Source organism: Procambarus clarkii, chromosome 86, assembly GCF_040958095.1.
Source record: "Procambarus clarkii isolate CNS0578487 chromosome 86, FALCON_Pclarkii_2.0, whole genome shotgun sequence".
NCBI lineage: Eukaryota > Metazoa > Arthropoda > Malacostraca > Decapoda > Cambaridae > Procambarus > Procambarus clarkii.
Window position 1 is genome coordinate 4929059 of NC_091235.1, and position 9650 is coordinate 4938708.

At 41.2% G+C, this 9650-nt stretch overlaps 1 protein-coding gene across 3 annotated transcripts in view; it reads right to left on the reverse strand.

Annotated features, from left to right (window-relative positions):
- LOC123768917 (ras-related and estrogen-regulated growth inhibitor) overlaps positions 1-8681 on the reverse strand; it is a 31514-nt gene extending 22833 nt beyond the window's left edge. The window contains exon 1 of one of the 3 annotated variants that reach the window (XM_045759733.2): positions 8210-8681. In XM_045759733.2, the coding sequence (XP_045615689.1) occupies positions 8210-8240 (31 nt within the window). In that variant the 5' untranslated portion in view covers positions 8241-8681. Of the gene's footprint in view, positions 1-3002; positions 3068-3256; positions 3406-8209 lie in introns of those variants that run through there. The other 2 variants (XM_045759742.2, XM_069317028.1) reach the window with 2 other exon arrangements.
- Between the last annotated feature and the right edge of the window lie 969 nt (positions 8682-9650).

Genomic DNA, 9650 nt, shown 5'->3' on the forward strand with positions numbered 1-9650 from the left:
GACTTACGTGAGCATTAATGCAAATGTGATAATGCTTGTTAATGAATTTGGAATTTATTTTAGTCACGCATCGCTGGCAATATGTCCCTATTTTTGCACTTTCCTGTACTTCAAAGTACATAATTGGTTACACTAGGTGGTCTGTGAAAAAGCTCGGAAAATGAAATCAGTATTTATGCTGTATCTGCTTTGACTAACACGATGAGTATAGGAACCTCTTAATAAACAATTTAAACAAAAACATCAATGTTTATTACACACAGAAATCACAATAGCGTGATGCATCAAATGAACAAATTCCCGAAGGTGATTTCCCACAAGGTTCACAACCCGTCCTCGACTCAAGTCCATTACATCCAGCGGTCGACCCCACAGACGCATTCATAAATTTTTACATGCTGTTCATTCAAAACAGGAATTTTCTCAAATATAAATTAATATTATAATATATTAGCATATTATGCATATATAGGCATAGGTTAGGTGTTTAGGTTCTGTTTGCCATTATTTGTATTTGTAGTACGAGGGTGAAGCATTTATAGTGTTGTGGTTCGAACAAAAGTCGTCAGTGAAGCACTTGTTCCGGAAGTGTTCGGACGAAATCAGTTGCGAGTCGTGTGTAAACCGTTTTTCAATCCAGCCCGTCCTCCAAACAAAGATCCAAAAGTGATTCCATGCACCCGCCAAACCCCCTGTTTATGAATGAAAAGCGGTTTACACACGACTCACAACTGCTGACGTTCGAACATATCCGGAACAAGTGTTTCACTGACGAATTTTGTTCGAATCACAACGCTATAAATGCTTCACCCACGTACTACAAATACAAATAATCGCCAACAGAACCTAAACATCTAACCTAACCTAACCTATGCCTATATATGCACAATATGCTAATATATTATAATATTAATTTATACTTGAGAAAATGCCCGTTTTGAATGAACAGCATATTAAAATTTATGAATGCGTCTGTGGGGTCGACCGCTGGATGTAATGGACTAGAGTCGAGGACGGGTTGTTTCAATCATAAACAGGGGGGTTTGGCGGGTGCATGAATTCACTTTTCGGTCTTTGTTTGGAGGACGGGTTGCATTTTCCACAATCCACAAGGTTCGAACCCTCATCACGGCCCTTGTGGATTTGTACTTTAATGTTTGTTTGGGCGTGAGGCTACATGGCGATGGCTGGGGGTGCTCACAGCGTCTCTCCTATGCTACCTAAGACACCACTGTTGCATGGCACGTATTGTGATCAAGATAGTCTCCCCGGTCTAAGAGGAGGATCCAGGCGGAGTTTTCCTGGACAGTAAAGCAAACAGATTAGAGGCGAAGCGCCGCCAGCAAAGACCGTCCCGACGCCTCGCGACCTCACTATCAACATCCTCCGCTCAACCAAGGTAGGACGAGTTCTCTTGGTTTAAAAACGTTCAACATTGCCTTTGATGACAAGTACATCCGAGGATAGGAGTGCTTTTGGATATAGCAGGATGCAAATTATCATATATACCATGCAAATTTCCAAGATATTTAAGATCAAAATGCACGATTTCAGATCTAACAAATAAAAGGAACTTAATCGCTAGTGGACCACAAACACAGCGAGGAACTAGAGATTTCAGACGTTACTGATATCTGTGGATATAAAGTCAGATGCTATATACCACTAGGTGACCGATTACCGAAATATGTAATCCGACATGTTGTAGACTATTAGTGCTGACGACATCAAAGCATAACTTCAGGCAGATGACACTCCAATCTTCGGAATCAAAACATTTATGCGTAGAGCAAACGGAGAACTGAGTGATACTGGCACAGCCCTACTTACCTTTCTAAACTATTTTCTCTCTGATTGAGTTTGGAATAAAGGCTTCCTCCATAAACTAGAGGTAGTACATACCACATCCCACTCAGTGCTTCAGATGTAAAGGATTTAAACATACCTCAAAAGGATGCACTAATGATATCAAATGTGGGAAATGCTCTGGTTCCCATTAAACACAAGAATGTGTGTCAGATATACTCAACTGTTCAAACTGTATTGCGATCATGACAATAAATTCAAACAATGTCCTTCATACATAGCAGCAAAAACGTCTATTAAAACTCTTCCCACCAACAGCATACAATACAGTAGTACACTGACACAACCTAACTCAGTTCGTCATCCATCACTACCACTCACTCAACCACAACCTTTGCATGTACCTGATATGTCTGTCACTGACCATCCTGCATCCCCAGAGCCCAATCCTCTTTCAATTGAAAACTGTGTACAGATCTTGCTGAATCACATGTCACTCGCAATGAAAATTCATTAGAAAAGACACTGAACCGACTCCTAACTAAACTCTTTACACAAGGAATCCAACCCATCCCGAGACTGCCCCAACACACACCCATCCACATCTACAGACAATGACATCCGATCAAAAGCATCTACCATTTCTGTAAACAAAACATATGAACTGATACTGGACTAACTCTTAAATAACTATTTATCACGCCTTACCCAAGTCACTTCCCAAGCTGACTTGCCACAAGTCACAACCACCGGTACTAAGAGTAAGAAATCCGCAGATGTACAACCCGCCCGACCACCTAACAATTCTACTAAAAAACTACATAAACCACACTCTCCCACGACACATCCTTCAAACACTCCCGGATATTCAACAAGCGGTACTACTAGCACGTTAAGGAAGACCGATGCAATCACATCCCAAACGTAAAGATCCGCAATACGACACCTATTAACCTAACCCACCTTAAACTAACCTAACCTAAACGAACCTAATTCAACCAACCTAACCTCATAGGCTCTAACCCCACATTACTTAACTTAATCTAACCTAATACTCTCCCACCCTAATCTACCTAACCTATCTGAATTGCAACTAACTTTCAATCATGCTTCGCCTCACAAAATCAGTTTCTTCACTAAACCAGACAATTTCTATAGAACAGCAACACTTAGCTACCACCATCAACACAACTCACCTTTGCCGTCCTGAGTCAAGTTCCACTCACATGTTTATTTTTGCAATCATCCTCGCACAAACAGACAACCTCGACAACTTTCAAACTCTGCTAAATTATGAACATTGATGCGCCACTTGAGTGACACAGTGAGTGAAACACTTGAGTGACACCACAAGCACAGGACTAAGCTGGAAAAAGTTCAGAGGTATGCCACTAGGTTAGTCCAAGAACTAAGACGCATGAGTTACGAGGAAAAACTGCGTGAAATGTACCTTATGTCTCTGGAAGACAGGAGAGCTCGGGGAGACTTGATCACGACCTACAGAATTCTAAGAGGAATCGACAGAGTAGATAATATAAACTGTTTAACACGGGTGGTACGCGAACAAGAGGACACAGGTGGAAACTGAGTACCCAAATGAGCCAGCCACAGCAGCCCTGTCCTCCAAACAAAGATCCAAAAGTGATTCCATGCACCCGCCAAACCCCGTTTATGAATGAAAAACGGTTTACACACGACTCACAACTCATTTCGTTCGAACACTTCCGAAACAAATGCTTCACTGACGAATTATGTTCGAACCACAACGCTATATATGCTTCACCCACGTACTACAAATACAAATAATCGCCAACAGAACCCAACCACCTAACCTATGCCTGTATATGCACAATATGTTAATATATCAAAATATTAATTTATATATGAGAAAATTCCTGTTTTGAATGAACAGCATGTTAAAATTTATGAATGCGTCTGTGGGGTCGACCGCTGGTTGTAATGGACTTGAGTCGAGGACGGGTTGGCCACAGGGACGTTAGAAAGAACCTTTTCAGTGTCAGAGTAGTTAACAGATGGAATGCATTAGGCAGTGATGTGGTGGAGGCTGACTCCCTACACAGTTTCCAATGTAGATATGATAGAGCCCAGTAGGCTCAGGAACCTGTACACCAGTTGATTGACAGTTGAGAGGCGGGACCAAAGAGCCAGAACTCAACCCCCGCAAGCACAACTAGGTGAGTACATCTTTCAACATTACCACTCGTGCAGTCATCGGGAGGAAAACCTTCATGCATACTTCGCGCATTGCAAAGAAGAATTATGTTTGTTTACATTCTCCAGCTGATGTGCTGAGGGACCGGAGGGCAACAGTGGCCTCGCCGGACGATTCGAACGTTATATTTTTACCTAATTTACCTGAGGGCCATTAACACAAGTGTCCTCGACGAGAACAGGAAGCCGGCGGCTTGTCGAAAGTTCCCCCCCCCCCCCATTTGTCTTGATGATCTTTTCCAGGTAGATTTTAAAACTTAACACAGGTTTAGCATTTACGGTTTCGGCAGGTAATCGGTTCCATGGGTTTATAACCCTGTGGGTGAAAAAGCATCTCCTATTCTCAGCCCTACATTGGAGTTTGTTGTGCTTAAAACCGTTACTCCTTATTTGTTACATTTTACCTTTTCATCCTCCAACTGGTTCACTATTTTACAAGTTTCAATGAGATCCGCTCTGGCATGCCTGGTTTGCGGTGTTGTTAGGCCTGTGGCCCTCAACCATACCAGATACGAGAGATGATTTAGCTCTAAAATAACTTTTTGTTGCCTGGTGTTGCACCTTCTCCAGAGCAGCTATGTTCTTCTGAAAGTGAGGTCTCTGTGCTTAGATACAGTAATCCAAATGTGGGCGCACCAGAGATTTATACAGTTGAATTACAACCTTCTTTTCCTTAAAGTCAAAGATACGCTTCATAATTCCGAGGATTTAGTTAGCTTTTCTGACAGTTGCCCCCTGTCTATTGTGAAACTTTCAATGAGTGGTGAATTTTGACTCCCAGGTCCTTTTCATCATCAATCTGCTGTAATGTAATGGCATTGATTTGGTGGTTGTGGTGTGGGTTGCTGTGCTCCACATGCAAGGTCTTGCATTCTGACCATTTGTGGAGTCTATGCAGATCTCTTTTTAAGGCTTCAATATCATTATCATTTCCCACTTTACCATAAATCTTTGTGTCATCTGCAAATTTGATGATGTGGTTTGTAATATTCTCATCTGTCATTAATGTAAATGACAATAAGGGGATGGCTCCAAAGTGGACCCCTGTGGTACCCTTCATACCACATTTCTCCATTCAGTTTCGTTTTAATTTAGCACAATGTTTTTTGTTTTCTTTGTTTCGACCATTGTTTTATCCATTCTAATATTTTTCCATTTATTCCATGGGCCTGTAATTTCCTTGCCAGTCTTTCATGTGGTACCTTATCAAATACTTTAGCAAAATCCATATATACTACATCCCCCGGACGGCCTTTGAGTAGCTGGTGACCGTTTCCAAAAATGTGAGCAGGTTTGTAAGGCAGGATCTTTTTTTAACAAACTCATGTTGTGTCGATTGTACAAGATTGTTCACTGAAAGATTTCCTCCCTGAGGATTTTCTCCGTGAGCTTACAGATGTGTGATGTCAAGCTGATCGGCCAGTAGTTTTCTGTAGAGCTCTTTCTGCCCTTTTTTTTAATAATATATTCTACAATACCACTGGAGCAGCCACCACAAGAACCTAATTCACGCAAACAGGTTAAGAAGCAAAAGCAAAAAATATCGATAAATACGCAATATTACAGATTACCTTTAGTTTCAAGTCTCGGAGGGTAGTTTGTGTACAAAAAGTCGCAATCTTGTTACGTCGCCATTAGTTATGCTCGGAACGTTGTGTGTCTTAGTGGATTTAGGCACAGTATATACATTATCTAGAAATCCAACTTCTTGTATCCCACTTCTCCATTCAGATTCATTCTTTTCCTTAACAGTATGTTCTTTTCCCTAAATAAACATTGTCGTTATCATTGCATTGCACATACGGGTATAGTTAGCTGAGGGTCTGCGACCACCTGGCAAGCTTATAAAAGCTAATTCGAGCCGCAATAAATATTTGTTAATTAATCTTTATTTTACGACATAGGCTCACGCGCTTTAACCAGATTACAGTATTTAGCAGTACTCTTTTATGATAGAAAACTGTGGCCACACTTACATGTCCTTCATCAGAATTATAGTAATTCACGCAAAGTGCTGGTGATAATGGAGTATGTAAACAAACATCGCCAGGCAGAACGTCAACACAAGCGGTGGGAGCAGGAGGCAGACAGACCCGAGCAAAACTTTTGAGTCTTCTGGAGACCGGCTACGTCTTCTCTTATTGGTAAGCTGTCTCTGTCTTTATCTGGCGCACAGTATAGCACTGGTGGTCTGTGGTCTTAAGAAGCACACATTATAGTACTGGGTGGTCTGTGGTCTTAAGAAGCACACATTATAGTACTGGGTGGTCTGTGGTCTTAAAAAGCACACAGTATAGCGCTGGTGATCTGAGGGCTTAACAAGCACACAGTATAGAGCTGGGGGTCTGTGGGCTTAACAAGCACACATTATAGAGCTGGGGTGTCGTAGAGATTATCGGGCACACAGTATAGTGCCAAGCATATGTGAGCATAACAGACATAGACAGTATAAAGCTTATAGTGTTAGGGCTTAACAGACTTAGTATAAAGCTAAAACTTCCATCTGACCACAAATGTCAAAACATTGATACAAACACTCAGACGTCAAGGTCGTCGAATACTTATTAACTAGGTGCGAAGTCATGTAGGAATACAAGGAAATGGCATTGCAGATGAAGCTGCAAAATTTGCAACTAAGATGAGGAATGCAGACATTTACGTACCACAGAGCCTGCCACAGATTGAGAAATAGAGCTAGAGCATTGCTGAAGATTTACAGTGACCACAACACAGCAGCTGCAACGTCAAAATCTTTCGTTTTGTATTAGAATTCAACCAAGTAAAAACCACGTATTTTGATGAAAAGGAACAACAAGAGACCAGAGGTGCACTTACACCGCATCGGACTTGCCCCTAAGTGCATGGGCAATGGGCTTACGGGTTATGAGAAGAAGAGAGGAAATGTCAGCATTGTGGAGAAATGCCAGACAACTGTTGGGCATTCCCAACTTAAAAGCAACATAAGATAACAACATTATCTAACACAGTGTACAGTTATAAACCAAACAAACTACTGAAACATTATAAACAAAACAAACAATTGGAACATTATAACCCAAATAATATTACCACTGAGATTTAACAAAGCAGATGTTGTTAAATACGTAAGAATTAAGTAAACTGTCAAAGGCCTATTGGTCCTTACAAAGCAGCTCATATTTATATCCACCCAAACTCAAGCATATATATGTCTAACCAACACTTCAAAACAATCTAGTGACCTCACGTTCATTATGTTACACGGTACAGCGTTCTATAAGTCAACATATTGGACACAGCCTCGCTGAAGTCAACATACAAGTCATCCACCTTCTCAGTAAGACTGAAATGAGTAACACTGGGCCGGGCCAGCCAGAGGCTTAGGGCCCACGCAGGAATATCCATAAAAGAAAAGAAAAAATTAGTATAGAGCCTAGAGTTTGAGGGTTTAACAGGCAGAGAGAATATAGGACTACGCACTATACAGGTACAGCCAGTATAGTTTAACTGACAGTCAGAGTGAGTACAGAGGTAAGAAAGTGAGGGACCCAGCGAGGTTAGGTTATGGCCCGGGGCAGGTCGCCAGAGGACTGCTCCACAACAGTGCTTCCCTCCATGCTTTGTGTGGAGGAAAGAGACTTTGTAGGGCGACCGGGGACTTGTTGCGAGCTCGCTGGAGTGTGGTCCATGCTCTCTGTTTCAGTTATGTCTAAGACAGAGCTTCACTGATATACATAGATGTATGTTACAGAAATTTTAAAATTGAAGTATTTAATGTAAGAGAACATTATTGAAGCTTTACAATGGGATCGAACCCACATACCTGTACAAGAATGTAACAACTCTTGTATATATCTCAAAAAAAAAAAAAAAGTCCTCAGGTGCACTGACTACCGACTGGATCATGAAGAATGGCCACCTTGTTGTTATATCTTTGTGTATTTAATTTATGAGTAGTGTTGTCCAAATATATTATAATCATATGATTGCAAATTTACAGCATTCTGGAAAAATGTTGAATTGTTTCTTCATAGTAAGTTGTTAAGCTGTGTAAAGTAACAACTGGCAAATATGTATATTTTGGTAAGTGGGAAACAGTTGGTAATAATAATAATAATAATAATAATAATAATAATAATAATAATAATAATAAACTATTTACTTAAATTAGTTATAGTAATACAGTACTTACCCGACTGGGCTTGTGGTTGGTTTCTACACATGAGGATGGTGTTGAGTGAGGGGCTTCTATATGCTTCCTCGCACGACTGGAAACCTAGTCAATATTTGTTTCTTGCCGAATTACTCTGCGCGTAATTGCTGGTTCCCTGTGAGTGCGCCCCTGCGCTGACCATCAGGAGATTTCAATGCACCAGTAAGAAGCAATCTTGGACTAGTCCATCGGAGCTACCTCCACTGGTACTGTGTCTTTCCCAGCTGCTGTGCAAAAGGTCACTAATCAGAGCTGCTCTATGGGATCTTAGCAGTACCACTTGCTTAAACCTCCCGGGAAGAGCCTTTGAAAGTGAGACTGCACAACCCTAGACAAATAAGAGACACACGAGATCATATCCTATTAGTCCTGCCCAACTTGATGTTTGAGATGTCGAGAAGCACGTCCATCATCGCCCAGTCACTGTGCTGACCTGCCACGGACTCAGAAGGAAGGATATAGTCTGCTTCTTGTATTGACCATGAAGGCCCACTCAGAGTCGCATATAATATATACATATATAAGTTTAAATCTACATTTGCTTGAGTTTTGCAGTTATTATTTGACCATACCCGTCCATTAAATACATTTGATGAGGTTTTCTGATGTATATGATAGATCTACATTCGATGGTAATATAGGATAAACGGGAAATTATTGAAGGCAAGAGAGGCATGGCATGTCCCCGAGGCAGACTCTTAGTTGTTGCCGGGTATTGTGCGTGTGGCGCCAGGCAGCGGGGCATTTATCTCCTCACCATAACAATTAGTTTAACACATTTAGTTTCGTTCAGAGAAAGGACGGTTGGGTTACATCTATTCATTTATAAGAAATATTTAATTCAGCAAAACGCTTACAAAATTAAACCAACATTAAAATGTCTTCTTAAATTTATGAGGACCGTCTGTGGGGAGGAGCTGTGCCTCCTACAAGAGCAGCGGGGAACGAAGCATGGCGGGAAGGCGAGGCTACGGCATGAGTGCAGGCAACGTCAGGTGGGTATTGGCGCCGTCCTGTCCGCGGCCTCTCTCACCCCAGCTGGTCCGGGAAGTCTCTCCCTTCACAGCCATATATGCGTTTTGTCCACAACTAAACGCTTTAATTCAAACTATATATACAAATACATTGCCTCAGATATAAATCTCAACGAGTATCATCAAAGGCTGGATGTATATGGAGGCATTTATCCTAATTTCTTCAAGACTTGCGTACCTTGCCGCAGGAATTACGGTCCTTACGCTTCGGTTGCCTACAGCAAATTTGTAAAACTTTATATTAAATTTTAGTTTATTGACGCTTTAAATTTACAAATTTGAAGCCTACAATCAGGATACTGACTCATTATATCAAAACAAAAACCCAACATTCCGCACCTGCTTTATGTTACCTTTTATGAAGAGCATAAAATAGATTTAGGGTG